At 37.8% G+C, this 27,460-nt stretch overlaps 3 protein-coding genes across 7 annotated transcripts; 2 read left to right on the top strand and 1 right to left on the bottom strand.

Moving 5' to 3' along the window:
* Positions 1–1,692: 1,692 nt before the first annotated feature.
* On the bottom strand, positions 1,693–11,518 carry hormad1 (HORMA domain containing 1). 5 transcript variants are annotated; one of them, XM_041986927.1, is made up of 16 exons: positions 11,500–11,518; positions 10,913–10,975; positions 9,847–9,988; positions 9,675–9,738; positions 8,989–9,025; positions 8,797–8,817; positions 8,548–8,574; positions 8,391–8,458; positions 7,766–7,917; positions 6,604–6,761; positions 6,357–6,425; positions 5,100–5,160; positions 4,889–4,938; positions 3,068–3,151; positions 2,565–2,618; positions 1,693–2,096 (listed from the first exon to the last, which is right to left on the bottom strand). In XM_041986927.1, exons 2-16 carry the CDS (start codon positions 10,940–10,942, stop codon positions 2,001–2,003), a joined length of 1,113 nt encoding a protein of 370 aa, XP_041842861.1. In that variant the 5' UTR covers positions 10,943–10,975; positions 11,500–11,518; the 3' UTR covers positions 1,693–2,000. The 5 variants fall into 5 exon arrangements, with proteins under 5 accessions (XP_041842861.1, XP_041842858.1, XP_041842860.1 ...); XM_041986924.1 differs by lacking the exon at positions 11,500–11,518 and adding an exon at positions 11,237–11,354; XM_041986926.1 differs by lacking the exon at positions 11,500–11,518 and adding an exon at positions 11,293–11,331.
* Positions 11,519–11,734: 216 nt separating this feature from the next.
* On the top strand, positions 11,735–18,992 carry ensab (endosulfine alpha b). The gene is made up of 3 exons (XM_041989194.1): positions 11,735–11,930; positions 14,687–14,809; positions 15,691–18,992. Exons 1-3 carry the CDS (start codon positions 11,874–11,876, stop codon positions 15,859–15,861), a joined length of 351 nt encoding a protein of 116 aa, XP_041845128.1. The 5' UTR covers positions 11,735–11,873; the 3' UTR covers positions 15,862–18,992.
* A 1,177-nt stretch (positions 18,993–20,169) lies between these two features.
* On the top strand, positions 20,170–23,168 carry mcl1b (MCL1 apoptosis regulator, BCL2 family member b). Its single transcript, XM_041989193.1, has 3 exons — positions 20,170–20,761; positions 21,059–21,309; positions 21,461–23,168. The coding sequence occupies exons 1-3, from the start codon at positions 20,293–20,295 to the stop codon at positions 21,575–21,577; spliced, it is 837 nt and encodes a 278-aa protein (XP_041845127.1). The 5' UTR covers positions 20,170–20,292; the 3' UTR covers positions 21,578–23,168.
* Positions 23,169–27,460: the final 4,292 nt, after the last annotated feature.

Genomic DNA, 27,460 nt, shown 5'->3' with positions numbered 1-27,460 from the left:
TCCTGTACAGCCCAGCCCCCCCTTGGGGCCTATAGGCCCTGCAGGCACAATCACAGCGCCACAACTATAGGCTCACAGAAGCTGGCTTTAATCTATATGGAGCTCTGGGGTGAACTGTGGCTGTCTGTCCATCAGCCTGTCAGTGTGTCTTGCCTTGAACGTACATAGGTGGCCCTGGATTGGAGATATCGACTAAGACGGGCTGAAACTACATCTGTGATTGGTCTACAGTGGCGTCCGGTGGGCCCCTCCTGTTGTTTGATCAGCTGATTGATCTGTTAACACTGGCTGCTGGACGTGTGTCCCTGAATTTAATTTCAGAATTCATTTCAGGGAGATGTGTGTGTACAGAAATGATGAAGAGTCCTCGGATTTGAGTGAAGGATTGAGGGCTAAGGCAAAGTAAAAATGCAATTTGGATTTCTTTTCTCTCAAAATCATTGGGTATTTGAAACTTGCTTGACAGGAACAAGGCTATATCCTCAGAATAGACTTCTATCTTGGTTTTCCCTGGTCAACTAAAATGTGATTGAAAGTTGTCCATATCCAAGTGTTTGAACCTTCAGGTATTTATTTAACTACTTTTAGTGTCACAACTGGCAATTTATCGAGGTATGTATGTTCCAGTGCACATTTCTTTTTATTTGTCCAAGCCACCGGGCACATTTTGTCATTTGGGAGCTTCTTAAAAAATTATTTCTTCAAAACAATGTTGTAATGCACATAACTGCGATATTGGTTATCTAAAAAACACAACTCCATCTGCAAAGAAGCCTCGGCCATCTCTACATTTCAGCATTTATCAATACTGTGAGAACCATCAGCTGTTAAATTAATAGGAAGGGTTGAGAAATACCACAGGAGGCTGTGAGGTTAGGTAACCCTGATTCATTTCACAGCTCATAAAGAGCATCAATGTACCGGTGAGTGGGTCTTGTCCACCATGGATTTCCCAGACCACTCTGCTTTATGTCTCTCTGTTATCAGAAACGCCCATAAAAAAGCAGACTATGAAATAAATGTGATGACCGACACAACCGCTGTTAGGAAGTGAGGACTGATTTGATGGAGTCTCTCTTCCTCTCCCCCCTCTGCAGACATGGGAAGGAAGGCTGCTTGGATATGCATCACAAAGGCTTCCTGCAGTATTGATCTGCAGTGGGTTAAGGCAGTCTATCAGCAAATGTCCCTCTCTCTGGGAAAAACAAAAGGAGATTAAAAACACACAGCTTGCTGGGCGGGAGGCTGCTGATGGGCCCTTATCTGGGCCCAAAGGTCACTGTGTACAGATATAATCCACTTTCACTTAACAGCTTCATTTAAGGCACCTCACATGCAAATGGATGCACTTCGAGATAGAGGTTGTTTTTTTAGTTTTTGTTTTTGGTTTTTTGCTTAAAACCATTTATACAGCAACTAAAACCAGCTGACGCCTATTTTTTCTTTTTCACATCAAGAAACAAGTACAGACATCTTACAGGGTTTTGCATGGCTTTGAGAGCTACATTTGCTCAAATCCAATTATTTAAACTAATAATTAAAGTTATTGCAGCCAAATAGACCCTACAAGATACTATTTAAACAATAAAATACATGTGGAAAGCACAACCAGCACAAATGCTAACAAAAGCCTGTACAAAAAGAAAGATCCTCATCATGTTCCTTGACTGAAAATACAGATAGAAGTTTGGTATTCTTGTATTTTTTATTTGTAACACAACACACATAACATAACATTAAAAAACAAATAACTGTTACACTGTTTGGTTAATGAGTATTCCTGCATCAAAGATTAATTAAACTATTGCAACATATTTCAGATCTATATATCAAAATCAAACAGAACTACTTCAAAATGAGTATTGCAATCAAACCTCCAGATATTTCTAAAACATGTTCAAAACCGAGTGGAAATTCCTTTAAAAAACAAACTGCAAAACATGTTTTTAAAAATGACAAAACTGTGAATCGACAGCGGCAGTGCTACGTTAGCGGTGAGGTCAGTAGAGCTTTTTAGGCTCGCTGAATTTGCGCTTCTTCTTAGCTGTGGAGGCAGCTGATGATTCCTGGCTGCTGTGAACGTCATACTGAGAAACCTGCAAACAGCAGAAGAATCGTGCCGCTGACATTCAGTAAACCGCAAGATTTTATGTGTATGCTTTACAGACACCATCCCACTCTGAAAAACCATAGTGATCAAAGCTGACTCATGAACTGTGAAACAAACAGGGTTCCTACGCATTTTCCGCTTCAAAATTCAGCCTAAATCTACAGAAGATATTTTTTTATGGTCAATTCTGTTTTGTTCTAAATGTAAGTATGTAATATGGTTTATTTGTGGACATTTTACACCTATAATTTATCCTTCAACAGCTCAACAATGATTTCAGCATGAAATTCATCCATACATTTTTAGACTTGTATATGTTAAATAGGTCTCAAGCACATAACACAGCTCTTGCATGTACAGAAAAGCATTATGCAAAGTATTTTTATTTACAGGCTACATTCACAAGTTTCTAAAAAATTTTAATAATTTAGAAATTCTGCAAGAAGTTTATTACCATCTTTACCTTTATTGCTGTCGGCTGCTTGCTGCTCACAGTCACGCTTGTTTCCTGCACCCACACAGACATATTTAAAACCCTTTGCTCCTCTAGCAGAACACAATGCATTGCAAGTGTAGACATCCCCAGAGGCCATGTGTGCATGTCCTCCAGAATACAGTATTAGGTCATTTTAATGTTGTGGCTGATCAATGTAAGTGTTAAATACATGGTTAAATCATGTCCATACTGATGTTAAACAGCCCAGTTAAAGGTTAAGGTGACCTTAAATAAATGCACATCCTTCGAGCAGGCTTATATATGATGAGGAGAAACCTGATTAAAACAGCAGTTTTTCTGGATAGATCAAATATTTGTGGTCTAAAGAAAACATGTAACTTTGTGAATGTTTAATACACAGGAAACTCTAAAAAGACACAGGCCAAGGCCAGGTATTATTTTATACAAGTTATTTTTTGCAGTGCAGTTGTAAAAAGTTGAGTCTGAAGTGGCAGACTGACCACTGTGGATGTGATTATTCGTCCACTCCTGGTCCTCTTCAGACCCACCGCCATGTCAGGGGTCTTCTCCACCAGAGTGTCCATCTGACCGGGGAGAGATGGTGCATAATGAGTGACCTTTAAGTGCACTCAGAGGGCCCTTTTGTTTCCTTTTTGCACAGAGCTTAACCCTTTGGCATTCCAGTGGGTTGCTGATGGCATGCTTTGGGTTTTCCTGCAAGTTTGCAGGAATGGCAGAGGGTTAAAACCATTTTGTAAATTCGACCTACTAAGTAGGGATGGGCCGATACCGATATTAGCATCGGAAATACTCGCAGATCCTACCAAAAGTAAGGAGATCGGTGTCAGTAAGCATTTCTGTCTGAACACTAACCGATACCATGAAAACAGAATCATAATTCTTTGTTTCCTGTCCAACGCAATCACACACAGACACAGGAAGTTACGCAGTCTTGCGTGACCGCAGCTTTGAGTTGGTAGGCGGAGAAGCAGCTGCATGTGAGTCACTGTTTTGCTAACATTTAGCATTAATGATACGTTAGTAATTTGACATCATAACTCATTAGAAAATCCCGTTAGCAAAACAGCGACATGCCTAATTTGCAGGGCTGAAGTTTCCAGAGGCGACACGAATGCTGCCAAATTTACCACCAGCGACTTTATAAAGCATTTTGGTTGAAATCACATGAAAGAGCACAAGCTTGTTGCCTTAAAGGAAATGCGCAACGAACCACAGCAATAACAAAAAAACATGAGGAATTTGCAGAAGAAAGCCAGAAAGCCACCGAAATAACAGACATCTTAGAATTTATTGTCCTGGATTAACAGCCCCTGTTCTTTGTGGAAAACGAACACTGTATGTCCAATTTCAAGATAGATTTTAATAGAGATTCTTTGATCCGAGTTTCTTTACTCGACAATTAAAATAGTTTTGTGGCCATCATGGATTTCACGTGTTAATAAAACATAAATTACATCAATATAAATTAAAGCTGTCAAAAATAACGCGTTAACAGCAGTAACTAATGTATGTCGTGTTCATTTTTTAACCGGAATTAACGCTCCCTCATCCCCCAGACTTTTCCCAGTGAGAGGGTTCAACACTCGCACTCTTTCATTTAAAGAAAAAAATGTTTCCTGCAGTTCTGTACTAATAGGCCTTCTCCTCCTCCGCTTCTATTCCTCTTCCCTCTCCTGTTGTTTCATGACCGGCTGTCGGTGATCAGCTGATCGGCTTCTCTGGGGCTAGAACCGTCTTTCTTGTTGCGCTTGTTTATTATTCATCTGAGAAGGAAAAAACCAGCGGTTCGTGGTTCATCTTATACTTAACCCAAAGGATTGCTATTAGACGCTCTAGCAATAGCAAAAATTTATCAGTCTCATGCCAATCAGATCCATGTCACTGTAACATGATGTTGAAGAATGAAATAGAATAAATAAATCTCTTAATAAAATAACACTGGTATCAGATCTGTACTCGGTATCGGCAGATACCTAAACCCCAGGTATCGGAATTGTGTCGGACAGAAAAAAATGGCACCCGAACATCCCTACTACTAAGAGGACCGCCATTTTGCATTCTCAATTACAGCATGCCTCTAGTGTTGCCTAGTGTCAAAAGCTTTTGACACAGATGATTAAACCAGATAGGAAAAGATTTTCTTTATGTTTTGGGGCATGGACAGCTTTTTCTTTTTTTATTCATCAGGTGGATTTATTAGTCATTGAAAAATAGGCAAGCTTATGCCTTGTCTACTGCATAATTTTACTGTAGTACGTGTAACATTGTGTTCAAGTAGGTTTAATTTTTGTCATGCGTACCTTTTTTACTTCCTCACAAGTCTCAATCTTCTCATGTCTCAAGTTGATGTCTTCAACCATGAAAAATAGAAAAAAATCTATCAAAATTACAAATATTCACAAACTTTACATTAAAAACATTTTCATTTTCTAAACAACAGGTTCCTACTTTTTTCATATTAACATACATCCAAGATCAAAGCCCCTGGAGACTATATTAGGTATTAATTACCAGTTTCATCCAGGTCTGTGTTTTCCTTGTGAGGCTCCTCCACCTCTTTGGGTTCATGGCTCTAAAGGTTAAAACATGTTATCTGAGCACCACAATCAGAAAGCGTCAACACACTGACCACAAGAACAAAAGCCTGATAACAAACTCTGAGTCATCATGCTTACTTACGGCCTTCCTTTAAGCATTTTCCAGTTAACGTTAGTCATGAGTTTGCTTCATGCTTTGTCCAATGACCCACATCAAACTTTTGATTTAAGAAACTTGACAATAAGATCTTAGAGCAGATTTGAAAAAAAAGCATAATAATATTTTTCTCCACAGACTTGAGTTGAGCTCATTCAGTGTAATAACCTGCACATATTTTAAATAAAAATGTCTGCTAAATAATTACAAGCTGATCATGCCAACAGGGTACTGTCTGTAGGACTGAACTGAACCTTACCATGTAATAAAAAACACCTAAGTTTACCAGTCAATTAAATGCACCTCCATGTGTAAGATAACAAGCATTTTTTTCATGCGCATTGATAAAAAGCTATAAAATAATTCAAATGCAGTTTTGAAACATCATATATAAAAGTCCTAACAGGAACCCCCTCCTCCTCTGTGTTTAAATTTTGAAGCTAGCCACCATCAGAGAATGTATATATACTGTATTTGCTGTGGTGTGTAAACTGCACAAAATATATGGGTAGGTTGGTCCCTACTCACCACATTTAGGAAAAGTTATAATATAATTAGGTTTCTTTAAATAAAAATTGTTCTCTGTGTGGATAATTTCTGTAAAAAAATCTAAAGACTGAAACAAATGATCTTACCATTATTACAAAATTGCTGCACTAGTAAAAGAGTCTTTTAGCATCAGGTGCATGAAGCCTAGGAACAGCTTTGGTGATAACTTGTGTTACAGGACTGACAACTCTCTTGAAATTAACATTTCGTACTTGCTCTCATGTCACATGTCTGTGCTCTCATGCAATAAACAAATTCCTAACTGAGAGCGTTGTAGCAGAGAAAACTGAATGTACGCATATAAAGACAAGTCAGGGCAGGCGGCACCATCTATCAGTGAGTTATTCTCTTCTTGTATGAATTCTTGGTTAAGGTATATATGAGAAAAACTGTCCTCAAAAAGCATGAGGAAAAAAGAGAAACAGACAAACCAGAAAAATGTATGCAATCACCTAAAACTTTGACATACTGGTAACGTTGCCCTGCAGACTGTAGAAGGACTAAATGGCTGAGTGGCACACTAACCTGAGTTACGATGTGGTCTTCCTCTATCTTAAGAATCCACTTTTCCTTCACAGGGACACTCTTCTCTACCTGCAGACATTAAACATGGTGCACAGCTCTAAATAAGTTCCTAGGAGCCCTGATAGCAGGAAACCTTCTTGATTATAAGGCCAAGTTTAACACTTAAAATATCAAAAGCTTTGTCCCCACGTCTTTACAAGGATTTTGGCATTTTCTATCTTGCTGTTTAGTGATTGTGTTATTGCACCTCCTCTAATCTTTGCCTCTCTGTGGCCATGTTGAATTTCACGCAGTGAAAGGGGGTGGCCACTTCACCCATGGTCAGTTTGATCGGCTCTTGCTCAAACTCCATGATGTCGCCATCTGCCTCCCTGAAGCCTGGTGGCTGGTAGTCCGGAGGAGTGACTAGAAAACAGACATGCAAACACACAGAGAAACAGTCAAACATAATTACCACTGAAAAGGACACAGTGTTTGGTAATGCTTAAATACCAATGGATGATCTTAGAAAAATGTACTTATAAGACATAATTTGTTACTGTAACCTGATTACTAAATGTTAGAATAGGGCTGATGCACAGGACTGATGTTGTTGTATTAAAGCTCCAGTAACTATGATATAGAGACAAATCAAGGTGAAGTTGCAAAATATAACCTACTGAATAGGTCTCAGCCTATATTAGCCATCAATTGTTGTATTTTATTTTGTCTTTATATACTTCATAAAAAAATTTTTACATACCCTTCTTTGGTATCTTTTTTCCTGAATAACTTTAACTATTTAATCTTATAATTATTTTGTCACTTTATCCTACTTTATTAACGTATTGGGAATAAAAGTACACAAAAACCATCATATCTAGATTTGAAAGAAATTCATAGAGTAGTATCAGCTGATTTGACCACTTTCTTCTGCAACAAAATGACGAAAAATGACAAATATATCAAAAGAAATGAATCACCATCCCACCCAACCTTTATGCTCTGATAAATATCTTTCTACAAACAAATAAAATGTAAAAAAAAAATAAATAAATAAAAAAACTGGGAGAGAAATCCAAACCTGTACTTTTGAAGTTGACAGCAGTGCTCCAGGTGACATAGTTTTTTTGTTATGGCTTTTTAAAAAGTTAAAGCGAAGTGATCACACTGGCATGATCATAGACTCCCAAGAGTTAAGAGCTTAAATATGGCCATTGTCAAGAGTATTCGTAACTAGATTAAAAAAAACTGAGAGGGCAAAAATATAACACTTGCATGCGACAAACATAAAAAAACGTCAGCTATTTATAAAATGTTAAATAAAGGCCAGTCTGTAAGAAACTTAAAATGAAATTAGAATGAATGTGAGACGATTTGAAACATTATGACCAATTAAGTGAATTCATATTTTTGTGTAAATGTCTTACCATCATCATAATAAGCCAGCTTCATGTTGAGGCAAACATTTTCTGGCAAAGGACCCAGGTTTTGCGTCAGAGTGTAAAGCTTCCTCACCAGCAGGATGCTGGCTTTCTTAGTGTTTCCACACAACATTCTCGATAACTTTTGGGTGTTGTTGCTGATGACGAAGACGAGCAGAGTGAGAACACAAACCGTCAAGCCAGTGCTGCTTAAATGAAGCTGCCATTTTAAATGCTTTCCACAGCTTCCCTGGTAAGTAAACTATAATAAGGCTGTTCTGTGGTGAGGTCAGAGAGGAATCAGTCACTTTCTCTAATAAGTGACATTCTGACAGGTGCTCAGGTGGCACTGAAAAGCACACTTAGCACTCCACCTGTTTGTAGCACGGGGGTGGTAATTTCTTCAAACATATGTTACACAGGGGTGCCACACCAAACAATATGGGATTCCTTTCAAATTTAGTCCAGATGGTGTTGTTTCACAACATTTATACAATCTTAACAGCTGTAGATGTTTGTTTTTTTAATATAATGCACAGACATAACATTTTTTTCTTGGGTTTATTTCTAGGTTTGTTTTGAATTTCAAGAGGCTTCTTTCTTGTGTCAGTGTATGGAAACTATCAAACACCTTTCAAAATCCATTTCTGCCCCTCCTGCAGTGTACTGGATCCTAAACTGGTAATACTCAGTCACTTTCTGAAACAGAACAAAAGATAAATGCTGTATATGCATACAAAATTATCATGTGGAAGGTTAATGTATATTTAAAAGGTGATGATTTTTACCTGGGGGTTTTCTGGGTCTGTATAAATCTAAAAAAGAAAATAAATAAATCAAATGGAAAAACATTAACACCACAAATATTCTTGGATTTTTTTTAGGTTGCAGAATGAACGTTGAATATTTCAAAACTTAAAAAGGGATAAGAAGAAACTTCTCCAAACAAAAACTTCACCCGTAACTTGTGTATCTCGATTCAAATATTCAGCATTTAAGACCTTGTGTAAATATTTGACGATTAGTATGGTACTCACAGACATAACAACTGTCCGCAGCTGGTGGGGGATAAAAACAGTAATAAATAAAAAAAGACTACATTAACTGCTACATGACAAAGCAAAAGAAAACTTAGATGATTATGTTGATTTATTTAGTCTGATCCACAACAACTGAACTGTGTGCAGAATACAAAACTTATAAATGGAAAAAGATTGAAGTTCACTTACATATTTCTTCTGGATGGCATCAAAGCACCCTTGCATCCTAGAAGTATATGAGAACTTTTTATTCATTGATTTCCAAACTGTAATCATATGCCAAGATGTTACTAAAGTTAGCAAGCCCTGAATTATCATAACATATAATACTAAAAACTTTACTGGAGCACCCCACACACCACACAAGTAAAAAGGAGAGGAAGAACAGAAGTTATATCAAACCTAAAAGACAATATATATATATATATATATATATATTTAAACATTAGAGGTGATGCATAAATGATGTGCTTGATGCCGAGGTTAAAATATACACAAATCCAAAAACAACCACTTGTATCTTTATGAACTTTACCAAACAATCTGAAATAATTAGGTTTAATAACAAAATATTGAACCTAATACCAGCTTAATGTAACGTCAATGTTTGGCTTTGACTTTTTATTTTAAGTGCTACAGATTTAGAATAATCAACAACAACAAACGAGTAAGAACAATTTACATGTTGTTCTTAGTCTGCCATGTTTGTTTACTGTGTTTAAATGTGTTCTGAAAGCATCTTAGATCCAAACACAGTGATAAGAGTTTACTTTATTACCTTACTTTATTTAGTTCACATAATTTCTCTTATTATCCATTAGGAATTTAAATGAGCAACAGCGCTGATTAGCAAGTGTCAGGTAAGTGTAATTTACCACTGAAGTATCTGAGAAGCACCGGGACAGTTGCGCTCTCCTTTAAGGATCATCACCTGCTGATCTGTAAAGAAATGAGAAGGTAAGAATTTTCTTTGCAAATATTCCAGAAATGTGAATAGAATTTATACCGGGGGGAAAAAAAACAAACTTGTTTTATATTAATTCTAACCTTCCACAAATTTACTCCCATAGGCTCTTTCTGGAAAAATCCCCCTTAGATATGTGATGCCAGACACTGCGATGGCCAGCAGCCTCTTTACAACAACAAAGGACTGCTGCTCGGAGACAACCTCATTGGGCAACAGCTGGGCCTGTATGAGCAAAAGAAAAGAAAGCAATCAGGTGCAAACATATACAAAGAAACATAATTCAAGTTCCTTGTCATGAGCAGCCTAGCTAGAATTCTTACCACCATCACCAAATTGTAATATTTCCACCTGTCTTACTTCTTAGATATCTGTTTTTTTAAAACTCGTCTTACAGTGCTTTTACTGCTCTTACAATAATGTGAGGAGTTGTCCCAACTTCTATTATCACAATCCTCACTTCACCTGTTTCTCTTGTACTCGGCTCTGACACTTTCAGAGTAACAGTTGAACAGGTGAGTGGAAAGAAACTAAGGTGACATGAGAAAGCAGAAAATGCAGCTGCCTACTGGGACTTTCACCACCGGCTAAAGAAAAATAAAGAAAGATATATAAAGAATATTTCTTATACTCATTCAAAACAGTGCAGATTGCAGAGGGGCTTCCAAGTACAAATAACAGGCTAGTTGTTTCAAAAGAAATGGATACTGAGCATTTAAAAATATATAATAACAATAATAATAATAATAATAATAATAATGTTTTTCTGACCGGGCAGGGCTCTCATTTCCAGTTAGCATGCTAAACATACAGTTGAAAGGTACAAACATGATTGAAAAGCCCTACTTTTAATAAATGCGAATGGCCTTAAATACTTTATGAGGATATAAAGATCACACTTTGGACTCTGAACGTAAAACAGCAATATCAAGTATGTCAGAATTGTAGCTCATTAGAAAAAGTCAAAACTATATGTACATATATATATATATATATATATATATATATATATATATATATATATATATATATATATCGATCTATAATGCAAAAGTGTAGTAAAGAAAAAGTTTAACTTTCTTATGTAGTTACATATTTAGCTAGCTTGTTGTGCCATAAACAAGTTCACTGAAATTAGCTTAATTTTACCTGTGAAGGCCTCACTTGTGCACATGCCATTACTTTAGGTGAAGAAAAAAACAAAATAAATATCTGTAGAGAAGAAAAAATTTGTATTTTAAAAAATGAACCAGATAGATTTGTTTTAATGTAGCGCCATTACATGCTATATAATACACCTTGCTAGCTGACACTTTAGCTAGCTAATTATTGTAATTAGCCAAAATACTTTCCAAGAGTCTAAAATTAATCTTACTCCAACCCTCATCTGATAATAACAAAAGTATATTAAAAATAAAAGGAAAAAATAACAATACAATTCGATCATTTTAAAATAACAATCTCAGCGTTAACCTTTATACTTTATCTAAAATAAACGTTAGCATTTACGCAGAGCTCACTGTGGACACCTTGCCGTTAATTGTTTGATTGACAGGTAACAACAGGGTCACCACAAAGAAACAGAGCAGGGAGTGTGACTTGGAAATACAGGCAAAGGTTAAAAGAATAATAGCACAATAATAACATGGTCGATACCGATCCTCTTTATTAAAGATGGGTTGTTTATCAATGTGATACAAAATCTAAATCTAAAACTTCCAAATCTTACTGTTTACTTTTTGTTTTGCTTAGCCCATTTGTGATTTTGTGTTGATGCAGTGCAGTGCGGCCCCCGCATTGCTCACAGTAATCATTTTGTAAATCTATTGGCCGAAAAGTTGTCAATCACACGGCATAGCTTAAGCATTTGTATTCTATTGGCTAATTTTGGTGCAGTACTACTTTCCTATTGGCTACTGTATTGTCACTTGCAAGTATAACCGCCCCCTCGTATAATGATGTCACATCTCGTTACGCCATTTTTGTTGGGGAGCAGTCGTGTTCAGAAAAGGATTAGGTCCAGTGCAGGTACATCTCACCATACCGCGTTTAATCAACCCTTTAAGTTGTCTGGCATACAGGGCACCCACTTGTCCGCCATAATCAGACAATGTCTTCAGAAAACCTCGACTCAGACACACAAGTAGACTACGAGGACGAAAAACAGGTGGGTTGCTGATTGTTAACCTCCGAGCATGCTAACTAGCTGTGGCTAATAAGAGCTAGCACAAGTGAAGTGTTTGCGTTATGCTTAGTGCAGCACCGAAAGAACCGAACTTGAATTTACATGTACAGCTGTGATAAGCTGTTAGATGTCAACTGAACATTGTATTAGCTGTAGCTGTCATTCCATTCATTGGGCCAAGGCTGTGTGTCACTTTGTTTTGTCCCTTGCCTTGTGTCATTGGCTGGTGAGCCCACAGCAGCTCGGGCCTCATTGGTCTATACAGGGGTTCTTATAATGTGGACTTAGCAGCCTGCAGTAAGACATAACATTAAGTTTAATTTCGGTGCACTTGAGAGTAGTAAAGTTATCGCAATTTAAGAAGGGCACTGTACACTTTTTTTCTTAAATGTTTACGTCCTGGGATGGTTTGTCCTGACAGCTGCAGTATGGGTCTGCATCTGCGTGTAGTGTCACTAGTTAAATTATTTGGTCCAGGACATCTCCAAATTGGTTGATAAAAGTGTAAGTCAAATTTTTGTACGTACTGTTGTTTATTTTTGTCAAATTTTAAGTTTGGCAGCATCTCTCATACTGAATGCCTTACCAACAGTAAAGCTAACAAAAATTGCATATCAGAACAAGATCAAAGCTTTCATAGGACTTAAATACGAGCAGGTTTTGATGAATTTATGAGGTATCAGACAGAAAATCTTAAAGTACAATGATTGGAAATACTTTTTTTAAGTTATAGCATCTGAAGAGAAATGCCAATGCATGTTTTGTTTGTTCTGATAATCCACTAATTTTAAATTGCATTGTGAATAGAAACTTAATGATGTGGCAACGACAATTGCTGACGTATTGCACAGCCCTTAACAAAACCTGAGTGGTGCATGATGTAAAGTTTGAAAATCAGACTTCTGTTTTCATATGTTGGCTTCAGTACAAACTGTTAATACAGAGAAACCACGCACTTCACCTGCCTGGTCATAAGCTGCAGTTGAACACAACTGTGTCCATTTCACTGATTGACAATTCCTATGATGAAAACAAAATTGGTTCTAAATTTATTTCAAGAAGCCTTTTATTTTGATTATTGTCAGATTTATCAAATATTACAAATGTGTCTTGAAAATTTGTCAATACACAATGCATCCAAAACTTTTTTTTTCTTAAAGATAAACGTGCATGTGTGTATCATTCGACTGTGTGATATACAGCTGTGATAAGGTATTGGAACAAATAGATACAGTATCACTTTCTAATGAGAAAATGTCAAACTGTCAAATCAAACCTGGACCTCTGTTTGAGGGAAATCTGACAGTTCTGCACATAACAGTGATCCCACAGAGAATGTGTTGTTGGATATTACAGTTTCTCCAATTGGTACTGAATATAGTAACTCATAAATTTCTCGCCATGGACCCAAGTGATTCAGCACACTCTGCGCCACACGTTTCCCCTCCTCCTGAGGGAATCTGTTCATCGGCTTCTGTGTCCTGAGTCACATTTTATCCGTGCTCCACCAAGCTTTACAGAATGAGTGCCCTATCTTGTCTCCATTGCTGAAGTAGGCTTGTGCCAGTTGTCATTTACTCCTAGTATGCATGCAAGGTGTGCATGAATGGCTTTTAGAGTTTGCCCCATGCAGTCCTGTATAGATTTTGCAATTTGTTTTTGTTTGTTAGCCCTAAAAACCTTTGACACAAGGGAGTGGCCCAGTTTTGTGAGCTCAGTACTTACCTGTCAGGGACTTTGATGACATCAGTCTTACCAGTCTGGCTAGAATTAGTATGCAGGAGCAACACTAACAATTGTCTTAATAAATGAGTCCTTCATTCCATCATGTTTTGCAAGTGCTGGACCACACCTGTAAGTTAAGGTTTCTTGACCTAAAGTCCAGGGTTACTTTAAAAAAAAAAAAAAAAAGTCAGTTAATTTATACTACCAGAAAATAATTAACTATCTGATTTAATTTAAATGTTTGTGGTTAGAAAAGCATGATGCTGAAAGAAAATAAATGTTTACAATAACTCAGGATAACTAGTAATACGTTTATAACTTTTAATGATTTAGCAGTAGAGAACATTGATTTATTACATATATTACATTTATTTAAAAGCACAGTTTACATAAAGGTTCTCAGTGTTTAACTTGTGTTGTTTTACAGTCACGGTTTAACAAAAGCAGAGTTGCTAAATGACTTGTGATGGTCACACAGCTTTCTTTAGCAAGAATTTTAATCTTTAATAGAAGCATTCTAATGTTTTGATGTACAAATCTTCATAAACAAAAATTGCAATCAAAGAATTGTCATAATTATCTTCAGACTGTATTTTCTGGTTCTGGAGTTGTCCTCTTCAGCTGTTTCCTCTTGAGGTGTGGTAGTGATACGAGACTGCAGCAGGAGAACATTCATGCTGTGACTCATGCTATCATGAAGTATCTTCAGCTCCCACAAGTTAATGTCATACATTTTAGCCCACTTGACACAAGTGGGTTAAAATTTCAGGAAAGTGATATTTTTGTAAGTGGTCTTTTGCTTTGCAGTAGATTTCAACACATAAATTATGTTGTTTTTGTAGAAGTGCCAGAATTATTAGAATTGTTGGATGATCATAAATAAGTGCCTGTCACATTACCAGCTGTTCCAGTTCCACCTTAACTTTCCTGAGGCCATATCAGCTGACTCTCAAGGGTCCCTGTTTCCTGCAAAATAAGATTGTTGATGTCAGTTTCTCTTCTTGTCTCCACAGGACTCTCAGGAGAAGAATGCAAACCCGGTGAAAGCAGAGGAGGCCAAGCTGAAGGCCAAGTACCCCAGCCTGGGCCAGAAACCTGGTGGCTCAGACTTCTTGATGAAGAGATTACAGAAGGGGGTAGGTTGCCATGGTTGGGCCATAACATAGTCAGAGACAGGATTGTGTCTTAGTAAGAAAGTGTGCCAAAAACACCAAAGACCTTAAAAACAGACATAATTGCTGCTGACTGGTCTAGCTGATGCAACCAGTTGAATATTAATTTGAAAACATGCAGAGAAATTCTTTCTTGCCTTCACTGTCTAATTCTCTTTCAAATGTAGGAAAATATCATCAGTTTTAAATATGACTTAAATGGTTGTATGTTTCCTACAACTAAGCAAGCTTTTGTCAGCAACATTATTGTTTCATGGCTAAATTCATCAAAAAGGAGAGAGAAATATGTTACCACTGACCAAACTTCAGTAAACTGGGGTAGACTGGGAGCAGTGCAGCTACAGTAGGAGAATGGCAAATACAGCGTGTATGATGGAGTACTTTTAATTTGTATTTTGAACAGCAGAGCAGAGTACCGAGGACTTTCTTTCTCTTTCTCTCCTTTTCACTTTTCCATGACTGGGAAAGCTATTGCTCTCTCCACCTCCACATATACAGTATGCTACAGAGAACTTTTATCTCTGGAGGCTGCTGAAAGTTTTTCTCAGAGACGTGGGAAATCACTGGCTAGGAGTGGGAGTAGCCAAAGCAGGCTGAGGGAAAAGGGCAAAAAAGAAATTGCAGTATTTCATCATGAGATCATCAACACCATTAGAGAATGATTGATGGTTATATAACGTCATACTAAAAAAATTTTAACTTTAAACATAAAAACAATGGTCCTTAATGCACTCAGTGTACAGTCCAGTCCATTACTAAGGTGTGTCCAACACCAATCTGTATGAATTATTCAAAAACATGTTGTGCCAAAGCTGAGAGATCTCCTTGTCTTTCTTCCTAAACAGCAAAAGTACTTTGACTCGGGCGACTACAACATGGCCAAGGCCAAGGTGAAGAACAAGCAGCTTCCTGTGGCGGGACCCGACAAGAACCTGGTGACCGGCGATCACATCCCCACGCCACAGGATCTACCACAGAGGAAGTCGTCCTTGGTGACCAGCAAGCTAGCTGGCTAGCCTTTACCCTTTCAAAGGCACCCTCGGCTCACCTGGGACTCCAGGGAATTGTCCGTTTTTCACCGCACCTGTGTCCCAAATATGTCCACCCCCTCCCTTCCTCTTGCTTCCCTTTTCATCCCCAGGCACCACTGGCTTTAACATATCGGGCAGAGTTGTATAAGTTAAAACTCCATTTGCTTGTATGTGGGCGGGGTGGGGTGGGAGGGATGGAGGTTTCGGTGACCACAAGGCCGCGGCCCTCTCTGCCTTTCCACCACGCACAGCTCCGCCCCCTCTGCACACTCTGCTCTACCGCCTCCCTTATATCTTGGTTTTCAGTGTTCCAAGATGCATTTGCAGTAGATGTGTGTCATCAGGCAGGGTGGGATGGGGTGAGTTAATGCACTTTGTATTCTGTATAGTGTGTATTCTTCTTTTTTTGCATCCTGAATGACACCAAAATAATGTGTGTAAGGGAGTTGGGAACCATGGTCGCAATTAGTTTTTTGCTGGTAGCTGGCTTCGGCAGGATGGTGAATGTGAATAACTGCTTGCATACCAAATCTATGACAGGTAGCTGTTTAAGAGTGATTTAACATTCGCAGACTCCCTGTTGGGAAAAGAATGGAGTGTAGTTTGCATCTCACAATTCTGCCACTTTTTTTGTCACATATAACCTGAGGTCAACTTCTGCAGCTCAGCCAAATGTAGATTTAAAACACTTTTTTGGTCTCTCCCTGCTGATGTTGTCTGATTCCCTTCACTCCTATTCTCTCTAAATATGCTGCATGATTGTAACATGTAATAAAAAAAAGAACACATTTTTAACAGCAGCGGAGCACCTGCTTAGTGATTGAAAATTATCAAAACAAACGTACAAATCTCTGAAATGTCCACATTTTGCTCTCTTGACAATGCAAGAGCCAGCTGAGTGTATCTTTGTTTTATTTTGGAAGGTTGGGAGCCCTGCCAGCCGGCATTCAGTTGCATTAAGGTGTGTTTACTGAGCCTAAAGGATTTTGGAGAGATAGAAGCACCCTTCATATAGTACATGCTTCTGTAAATGATACCCACACAAGCACGTAACTGGTGATTAGCTTGGCGCTTTGAGAACTAGTCTAGCTAGCATGCCTTGGAGAACGGGTTGTGCTACGTCAACTCATTTGGAATTTCAGGCTTGGAAGTTTTTCTTTGACAACTGAACCAAAATTCCCCACTGCAACTATCAGGCCAAGAGGCCATGGATGCACTTGTATTTTCGATGCGCTAGTTGCCATGCTGTCATGTGGCGGACATTGCATGGTGATCTGGCAGACTGCAGCCTAACATGTTGTGAGGCAAGATATTGTGATACAACCATCCAGATCATTTTCCTCCCCACCACCTTTGAAACAGGGATTCCAAACTGCTGTTTGTTGTATCCTGTTGGGATGACAGAAGTAACAGGTTATTCCCTTCGTAATTGTAATCTGTAACAGCTAATGTGCTGTAAGATCCTATAGTTGTTTTGTGGGTGTGACCGGACTTACACTGAGGCTGATTTTAATGTTTAAACACTTTCAGAATATAAATCATATATCACGTTTCCCTTTTTCACAGCAGTTGATACGCTAAAAAAAAGTCCCATAACCATTGCTGCTGCATAGATCTACTTTTACTGCCAGCTTCTTGTACAATATTTTTTTACTGACACACTACACAGACTGATCTTTGATCTCATGGGTGTCAGAGGGTAAACGTCAGGCAACTTGATAAGCGTGGCTTCAAAGAGCATCACAGGCTTTAAGTGGGACACTGCATGTCAGGTGGACACACTTAGCAAAGCAAGGAGAGCTTTTATAACACATGGTGAGAGGGCAGACTGTGAGTATTTATGATATGCTAAAGTCCCACCTGTTACTTCGATTCAATCTCTAAAACAGGTCAAAGGAGAGATCACCACATCTCTAGGCTGTGAATATGCACACATTCAAGAATCTGAACTGGATGCCGGCACTCACAGAGAATCGGTGTATATAATACTGCTTCAGGGAACCTTCATAAACTCATACTCCACCATTTGCAACTTCACTTTAAAACGTGTCAAATTTGCAGTGGGTGAAGAAGAACTGATCTGTACATATGTGCTAGGTATGGTGCTGTATGAATGCAATGCTTTTTCTCTGTTCCAACTTTTGTAAATAGACCTCCAATAATGTTTTTTTCTGTTTCTTCCCTGCTTTTCACACTTTTGTAGCCCAAGCTGTTTCTGATTCAATGGTTCCTCTCTCGTCTCAGTTTAACACTACTTCTGCTGTATCTTAGTGTATTGCAGAGGCTATGTGAATCTGTATCATAAGAAAATATTTGTAAATGCTGCTGATTCAATGACAAATCTGAGATGATACCCTGTAGAGAACACCAGTCCTCCTGATTCTAACAGTCTGACTTACACTTGAGTATCTCAGTTTCCGTAGCTCCTGTGGTAAAATTTGCTTGGTTTCAGACTGTGTTTAACTTTCAATAAAAAATATCAAAGTACATTTTAAAAATGCTTTGTTCAATTTGGTTTAATTTATATGGTTTGGCTGGAAATTCTTAAATACTTGATTAGCAGGAACATAGGATCTTGTATTATTTGGTTTAAAAAAATATCTTTTTTTCTTGCTTTCATAAGGATGGTTTCCTAAAGGAAATGGATTAACATTTGAAACACAGGGGACAGGGGTTCTTCTGTGCTACTTGATATTTGGGTTTGCACAGATTCAATGAGAGGAACTAGCAGGGTATGCATCAAACCCAACACAGGGTGTCTCGTTTATGATCAATATGTGCCAGAATGTATAAAGAAATGACAGGCTGTGTGCTCTGAAGTACTTTGTGCTGCTTTTACATTATCTGTTTTCTTATTTTGCTATTTCTTTCTTGTGTTCTCTTGTTGCATAGTAGGTAGGTATATTGCATCCTGGCCCATGATAACTGCAGGGAAATCAGAAGCACCCTTCCTACTAAGAAATAAAAAGGTTTACATGATAAAGGGGATGACTGGAGAACACAGGAATGATTTTAAGACTTCAGAAAGTACAGGGGTACTTGGAATGTTTCAGTTGTGTGGGAGATGGTGAAAGGATTTTTGTCAGTATTTGAAATAAACTTTTACATTAATAAGACTTGCAATTTTGTTTTTCCTAAATGTGAGGTTGTTCTCCCTGATATTTGAACAACAGATGTATGTAGGTGATTGCATGTCAAACGTCTCATTGATGCTCAAGCTTTGGTTTGATGCTTAACTTTTAAATCAGGAATCTCAAACTCTTTGAGGGTCACTGTCCTAAAGGTTTTAGAAGCTTCCCAACTTCAACACACCTGACTTAAATGAATGGGTCATTGTGTAAAACTTGAAATAGAAGCTCTTGGATCCATTTAATGAAGGAGCAGATAAGCATCTAAAACCTACAGGACAGTGGCCACTCACTGTGGGTAAAAAAATAGTTTCTGTTGGATTTAGAGAAATGTGTTGAAAATTAAAAACAAAATATAGTGCTGGAAAGCTCCTCACCACAGGGGGGCGGCATAACCATTTCTTTGTGAGACCTCAACCAGAAAATTCTAGTATTTTCAACAATGTTCATTGTAAATTTGCAGATTTTTCTGTTTTATTTAACCAGGCAGGACAGATCAAGAACAAGCTTTTATTCGCAACAGTGACATGGAGGTCTGTATAGAAGAGCCACTGATGCTTTTTCTCGTAGATATACTGCCCATAAACTATATATTTTATATACATTTAATTATTTGTCAAATATTAAGTTGGTAAGTAAAACAAAAATATTGGTTATGCTACTATAAATTATATAGAAGAAGCCCTCATTCATTAATTATGATGGGCGTTTAAAAGTCAACAACAAAAACCAATTTCTTCTCTGAAACATGTTTAGATGAAACTAGACTATAGCTGGTGTTGCGTTGATCTTATTGACCATACTGTCGTTAATGTTATTCAGATTAAGACGTCTGTATAGTACATGGTTGAGGAAGAATGTATTAAAATAAAGAACAAAAATACAGATTAGTCAAACTGAGATGAGGAAAAACATTAGTTTGTTGTCATGGAAAAAAAAACAAAACCCACAATGTCAGATTTTCTGGATCACATTTTATTTTCCCATTCTTTCCTCTTTTTATTTATTCATTTATTTTTATTCGGTTGTTTTAAAAATTACCGTATATTTGATAGGCATTTTTTCCTTCCTTAATCTTAAAGTTCCGCTCATAGGTTTCGTCATTGCCGTCATTACGTACGCAGGAGGGTGGGACGTACGGGATGGATATAAGTTTATAAGAACGCGCAGCTTCGTCCATTTGGCTACGACCAAATCATGTATATCAAATAGTTAGAAGTCGAAACCTGTAACGTAATTTTTGATTGACCAATTAAGCGTAATTTTCCAGCCATTTTTCAAAATCAAAATGTCACTAATGTCGAGTCGGGCCTGTGGCTGTCTTATTGTTCCTCAAAATGGAGTCGCGGATGGAGAATTTTTCAGATCAATGTACCGTACCACGCAGGTCGCCATGGGCTCCACAACGGATTCTCAGAACCGGAATGTTACGTCCAGCGATGGCCAGAAACGGCCAAAGAAGCTGGAAGTGACTTCGCTGAATGGATACCCATCAAAAGATTTTCGGGAGCACAGCGAAGACGTCGAGGACGGTTCCTTGCCGTGCACTCCGGAGTCACATTCGGACAGTGAAATAAACGTCTCTGGTGGTCACGCTGGGGATGAAGTCGTGGAGAACGACACGAGGCAACTTATTAGCAGTTGCTACAGAGATCTTACTGGACTTTCAAAACCTCGGTGGAATGAAAGCAAAGAACTAGCAACAATGAAGAGAGTGATTAGGGACGTTTTGGAGAAACACAAATTCGCATACAATGGTAAGTAGCCGTTATTGTGAGGATTCAAATAAACAGAGAGCTTGCAGTCTTAGCTCGCCTGAGCCACGTTCTTTATATTCTACACAATTGGCTAATTTTTTAAGCTAATGGCTAGACGGAGCTATTGTATTACTTGGTAAACGTATAAGGAAGTGATCCATTGTTAACGCTTTGCTTATTCAGCCATTTATAACGCTTTTTAGTGGAAGTAAAATGTGAGTTAAGCTGTTAGCCGTACACAAATGCTAGCTTAAATTTACAGAGAGTGGAGTTCTGAATTGGCCTTTTATTTCCCAGGTATGATCAACAAACTGTCATTGAGCACAAAAGACGATGATATGACGTGTATTGGCGAAGTAGCGAGGAGTCTCTTCGCTGACGGGTCCACCAACTGGGGTCGTATCGCCAGCTTGGTGGCCTTCGGGGCAGTGGTGTGTCAGCACCTGAAAGCAAATGGCAGGGAGAACTGCGTTGAACTGGTCAGCCAGGAGATTTCCTCATACCTGCTGACAGACCAGCGGGACTGGCTGGTCAAAAACAACTCATGGGTAAGTTATGGCATATGATTGAATGACAGGATGTTTTTAAAAATGCTGCTGGTCCTGTGTGACTGGTGAACATCCATCTTATAACCCACTTTCTTCATTACAAGATTCTTATCTAATGTGTTATTTATTTTTGTTTTGTGTGTGTTTCCAGGATGGTTTTGTAGATTTCTTTCGAGTTGCAGACCCTGAAACAACAGTCAGGAACACTCTCATGGCCGTTGCTGGAGTTGCTGGTATTGGGGCAACATTGGCCCTGCTGATCAGGTGAATTTGTTGGGACTATCAGTGACTTTTCGGACACTTATTCTTCTTACCAACTTCTACTTGTCCTTGGATTTTGGAATATGAACACTGAACCTTTCAACAAATATCAAAATAATGGGCCCTTTCATCTTTTCCACAAACCATATGAAAAAATGAAAAATATTTTATTTAATAAATTTTATTTTTCTAAAAAAAAAAAAATGTAAATGCTTCTTCTATGCAAATTTCAATAGCTGACTTTTTTTCCACTTTGTGTTTTCTGATTTTAATATAATCACCAAATCTCTGGTAGCATCAACAGGCCAAAGCAGGAAGAGAAAATGTTTTCCATTTCATGTAGACATGAAGCTCATTTGCATAATGTCCATTCACAACCCTTGGACTCTTTTGATGGATATTCCAACCAAATAATTGGTAGAAAGGGTTGATCTGCATGTGTAGAACTTCCTTGCTATGATTGGATCTGGGTCTGGATAAAAGGCCAACCATACGGTGGACTCTGGCTGACAAGATCCGCTTCAATGACCGTCTTCTGGGATTTTTTAGGAAATGGACAATGATTTGGAGTTTAGATCCAGGTGTAAGCTAGACACATGCACATCAGATAGATTTAAATAACATGTTCAGGGAGATTTAGCAGAACACATTATGCTATGTTTTGACACCTTTGCACTTGTTAACCTCTGCTTATCCATTACCACAACTCAGACTGCAGTAGCTGTTTCCTAGAAATTTGATGATTGTGGCAGCACCTCTGTCACACAGAGCGTTCTGTTGCATCCGCAGTTGAGCAAGTTGCAGTGTTAACATGTTATTTCTGCAAACTGGTGCACCAACTTGAACTGGTGTATAAAAACCTCAAACTTGCATAACAGTGTCGTCTTCCTGGTTTTGCAACCATCAGCTACCTAGAAACTAGTGATTAAATCATAAATGCCATATATGATTGGGTGTGTTATTCTTTGTTTTGAAATTTTGCACATCTTAAGTTTGTCATTTACAAAGTTCTACAATCCACTTGCCTAAAGTTCACTCTGTTCTACTGTCATATTACTTGCATCCTCCATCTGCAAATGTTATAATGTTCATGCATTGTTAAAAAACTAAATCTCTTATGTGGACAATATCAAATCTCATGCAGGGGAGTTTTTGGTGATGTGTGGCTTCACCCTTGTTTTGTTCAGATTCTGCTGTTGTCTTAGGTTACAACACAAACACAACTCATCAAAGTCTTTGGAGGAAATGGAGAGAATCCTCTCTATGGTGATGGTGCACAGTAGACTTCTCTTTAACCTGCAGCTAATGATGTTAGCCACCACCTTGGTTACCCCTGTACAGTGTGAGAACAGCCTGGTACACCATGGGGAATTGTGGCTGAGGCAATTTTATAGAACAGCTTGCACCATCCACTGAGAGGATTGGAGGATGCAGAAAGCACATGAGGCGGCAGTGTCTAGGGGCTGAATATGTAAAGCGCACAGTCTTTAAACAACCTTGATGTTGCATCTAGGTTGTTAAATATATTGTATGCATAACCACTTTTTTATTTGTTTTCTCCAGGTCTAAGTATTGATTAAATATTTTCCTGTAATGTTCATCTGTATGATTTTTTTTTCCATTTAATATATTGAATTAAGAAACAAATTTGTAATAAGGTGACATCATTTATACAACCTCACCAAGATGGTTTAAGTTAAAATATCTTTGAATTTTAGTCCTAAATCATGAAGTCCAAACTGAAAATGAAACAGTTGTTACAATGGCTGTAGATTATTAGACCTCATTGTGGTTAGGTAGTTGGCCGTCTGAAGCAAAAGGAAGAAAAAAGACCTGAAAGCTGATGCATGAATTGTTTAAACAAATTTACCAGGTTGCAAATAAACTTTTTAGTTTTAGTTGTTTAGTTAGTGACCAAACACAACAGACTTTTCTGTTGTGATTGTGGCCTTTAAACCAATAATAAAAATAAACTTTATCAAATGAGAGAGTGCAGCTGCACATTCAGAGCAGTGCAGCTGCAGACTGACTGGCTCATAGAAACCTTTTACAGCACTTCATTACATTCCTCTCATTGGGATGGAAACTACATTCCTAAGGAGGGTGTTTATCATATTCAACTTAGATCTTGTCTCATGAACTGCAAAGCTCAGAGGGAACACTTTAAGGTATAAACTTTTTACTGCTCAGATATGGGAGCTTCTGCTTAGAAAAAGAACTGAGGATTGTCCTCAGTTGATGGAAAATTGAGCTTTTCTGGTGGTTTTTACAAAGAAGACTTTTTGTGTACATTTGAGAAATTTGTAAAAACTCAAAAAATCAGACAATTTCTAAAATGGACAGATTTCCTCATTTTATTGCTCAAATGTTTCTCTACACAGTAACTTCCCACTTTATCTGGAGTTTTAGTGGTTCAGTAACATGAGCTTAGAGGAACTGCCTTTCCTGACAGCGTATTGGTTGCACGCCTCTTCTTCCTCGTAGCAACAGCACGCCCCTAATTTTAAAAAAAGCAGCAGTTTCTGGGAAGTCAGCTGACGTCTTTGAACAGGAGCACTTTGCCGTAGTTACTCGTTAGAAGTTACAAATACTAAGAATTCTGACGCTGAGATGCAAAGATAGGTTAAATTTTTGCGCTTCGTGAGAGGGGAAACAGACTGTTAGATTAAAAAGTTATGAGCTTGCATGCCTTTCCAGCCTAAAACACAACACCATGAAACATCAGAGGGGTTTTTAGAGCCTCTTCAGCTGCACAGAATTACAGACTTGCCAAATTACTTTGAGCTTCATGAAGAGTCTTTTAATAAAATGTTGGCCTACAGTCTGTGCTTTGGTGTTTAAATATATATAACATGTCTATATAATTAAGTAAAATACCCTGAAGGTACCTGCTCAAGTGTTTCCTATGAACAGAGGGGCTTTTTGATAAAATATGTTTAAATATGTCTCAGGGAATAAATGTAAATAAGCATTATATCACTAAGATTTAGGGCTAGAAGTTGTGTTGCTTCTATAGCCACTGTGCTTTCTAAACTTTTTTTTGTTTGTGTGACCTATGTTTAGTTTGAGGGGCTGGGGCCCCTGATGCATCTTTATCTATGGTCATGCCCACTTCCTTGGAATCCACAATTAGAAACACCATACTGCCGTGTGCACTGAGCATTTTCTCTGGTAATACTAACCAAATGCAGCAGCCACATCCATAAAAACGTATGCAAACAGAAGAAATATGCACAAATGTTTTTTTTTCTTTTCTGTTTTCTTAAACGCCTGGAAAACATTGTTTGTTTTGACTGCTTTTATTGAATTGCACACAAGCCTCCCAGTCATTCCTGCTGTTATCTCTAAATGAATGTCAATCAACACATTCATATTTAATCTTGTTTTTAGGCAAAACAGGCTGATTGTGACGTTGGTCCTTGTACATTCCTGGCCAAAACACCATATGAGGCTAAAATAATGTGCTGAGCCTGAGCTGCCAAATAACTGGTGGTGCAGGTCAAACTGATGTTTTTTTATCCTCACTCTACTGTACATTTGACTTACAATGATGTAATGTGTATGTCTGCTTTAATATAAAAAAGTTAATGCCTTACAAATGATCCATCATCAGCTACTAAGAAGTTCTAGGAACTAACTCCTGGTAAAACTTTTTATTTAGATTTTTTTTAAATTGCAAACATTTTCTATTTGGCCATTTTATAAACCAGAAAGAAATCATGGCTCAGCTTCAGCTTTAAGTCGGAGCCAAATCCTTTCTTCGCTTCAGTTGCTGTATCAAATCTTTTTATTCGCATACTGCATCACACTTTGTGTTCTGTTCTTCGAAGTGATCCATTTCATTCTCCAATTTTATAGCTTTCTTGATTTCACAGTTGAACAGTGTGCTGCCTTGTTGAGGCATAAACAGAAAGAGAGAAAAAAGCTTCACAAGCTATTTAAAAATAATTGGAGATCAGAGGTCAAATGGCTCCCATTCATCTGTGACTTTGTCCGCACTCTGGAACATTGAGCTCTGCTTGGTGAGTCAATACTTGTCTTGGGTCAAATTTTGTCCACTGGGTAATGTGTCATGTGCCTGAAAGTGGAGTCATCTCTCATTTTGAAACTTTATTCTTTGATGACTGTAGTGCAGTATTAAACTGTTCGTCCATGTTGTCAGTTGTGACGCACAAGCTGGTCACCGGTCGGTGATCTCTTGACATCTCTTATCAGAGCATCTTTGGTTGCTCATAGTTTACAAACATTATATAAAAGCCGCGTTTCCGATGCTAAAATAGCTTGCCGCTTTTGTGGTCTTCTATGCAAAGATATTAAAAATTCAGGAAAATAATATGTTTGTCTGCAGACAAAGGCAACCATAGGTTTTAATATTCAAGCAGCTCCATATGTGTAAACGTCCTCTCTACCTTGGAATTTTTTGCCTTGGTTGTTTTATATTTTATGTTTTTATTAAAACAAGTGTGCCTGATGACTATGTTTCAACTTTGCAAAATAACTGAAAAATACCAATATTTTTCATTGATGCTGTGTACTGGTTAATGCTTTGGTTTAGAAAGCATCACAGTTCAATGGAAAACGTGTGATTTCTTTTGAAAACCCAAAAGAAAATGAAACAGATTTTTTAATAATAACGTAACAGTGTTGCATTAAGACCTGCATTAAAAACATAGTTGTAAAGAAAATGCAGGTAGTTAAGCATCTGTCTTTTAAAGTCATGGGCAAACTTCAACCACTCAGATGAGCCAAATTCATCATATGTTTACAACTGATTCAAACTTTCATGATTTGGTCTCACAAATGCTGCTTTCAGTTGAAAAACAAATAAGTAATTGTAATGTACCCTTGAGAATTTATAGAGCATTCAACTGGGTGATTACAACAGTTGAGACAAAACTAAACAATGTGTGATGTTATCAGTATAAAAATCACTTGTAAGAGTTAAGTTTTGTTTTAAATATTGCAGTGATTGATTGTTCTCTATTTTCAGAAATGGGAGCACCATTCTCTGGATCTAATGTCGTTTTCCAGTAAGTAATATAAGCTATCTTAGAGACAACAAGGTGATGTTTGTTTCTAATTTTTTGTCTTGTCTGTGAAGGTATAGCTGTTAAATAAAGTCTGAAATTATAAAACTTTATTTTACGTTTTCTTGTGTTTCTTTTCCTCCGGCTGATGTCATGTACTGGTAACATAGTGAATATTCAGACACAGAAATGAGACAGCAATGTGTCACTGCTTTGCTCAAGCAGAAGCTGATGTAACTGCCTGCTTTTCTCTGAGCACAGAGTGTTCTCTGCACCAAGTTGTTGACCCTGCTTTTGGTCTTTGGAGACTATCCACGTTTTGTTTTTATTCAGTTTTGTAACAAGGCCGGCATTCTGCTCCAAGGGGCGGGATGTTCCCAGCAAAATTCCCAGCCTGCTACCAACAGGAAGGAAGTGCGGTATTTTTTCTAAGAATAAATACTGAACCTCAGCTGTGTACACAGAACATGACACTCCTTATCAGGTAAATGCTTAGCTATTTTCCCATCATGAATCAACACTGTCATTGTTTTTCTAATTCATTTCTTTTATTTTGGTTATTCTTTTTTATTCTGACCCCAGAGCAAATAAAACTTTGGTACAGCACTAAGACATGAGGAAAACCTCTTTAGTTGCAAAAGAGACAGGTGTGTCTCAGACAGCTTAATGAGACAGTGTGTAAAAAAATCACCACATTACAGTTAGTCTGTTTTTTTTGTTGTTAAATACAAAAGTGGCGGGTAATAAGAACAGAGGATGCAATGGGATTAACCCGTTGTGTTGCCCTAAGGCTATAAAGTGTTGGTGGTCCACCTGCTGAGTAATGCACTGTTCCCCATTTTTTCCTTAGTTCAAGAAGACAT

Source organism: Melanotaenia boesemani, chromosome 6, assembly GCF_017639745.1.
Source record: "Melanotaenia boesemani isolate fMelBoe1 chromosome 6, fMelBoe1.pri, whole genome shotgun sequence".
In the NCBI taxonomy this organism is placed as follows: Eukaryota; Metazoa; Chordata; class Actinopteri; order Atheriniformes; family Melanotaeniidae; genus Melanotaenia; species Melanotaenia boesemani.
This window is presented reverse-complemented; position numbering and strand designations above follow the sequence as displayed.

Bases quoted from the DNA above. Each gene is read 5' to 3' on its own strand.
- hormad1 (XM_041986927.1), bottom strand. From the start codon at position 10,942: ATGGCATGTGCACAAGTGAGGCCTTCACAG. The intron at 8,575-8,796 runs GTGAGTACCATA...TTTCTTTTTTAG, and splicing joins TGCGGACAGTTGTTATGTCT to ATTTATACAGACCCAGAAAA. The intron at 6,762-7,765 runs GTAAGACATTTA...TCTGTTTTCTAG, and splicing joins GCTGGCTTATTATGATGATG to TCACTCCTCCGGACTACCAG.
- ensab (XM_041989194.1), top strand. From the start codon at position 11,874: ATGTCTTCAGAAAACCTCGACTCAGACACACAAGTAGACTACGAGGAC. The intron at 11,931-14,686 runs GTGGGTTGCTGA...TTGTCTCCACAG, and splicing joins ACTACGAGGACGAAAAACAG to GACTCTCAGGAGAAGAATGC. The intron at 14,810-15,690 runs GTAGGTTGCCAT...CTTCCTAAACAG, and splicing joins TGAAGAGATTACAGAAGGGG to CAAAAGTACTTTGACTCGGG.
- mcl1b (XM_041989193.1), top strand. From the start codon at position 20,293: ATGTCACTAATGTCGAGTCGGGCCTGTGGCTGTCTTATTGTTCCTCAA. The intron at 20,762-21,058 runs GTAAGTAGCCGT...TTTATTTCCCAG, and splicing joins ACACAAATTCGCATACAATG to GTATGATCAACAAACTGTCA. The intron at 21,310-21,460 runs GTAAGTTATGGC...GTGTGTTTCCAG, and splicing joins TGGTCAAAAACAACTCATGG to GATGGTTTTGTAGATTTCTT.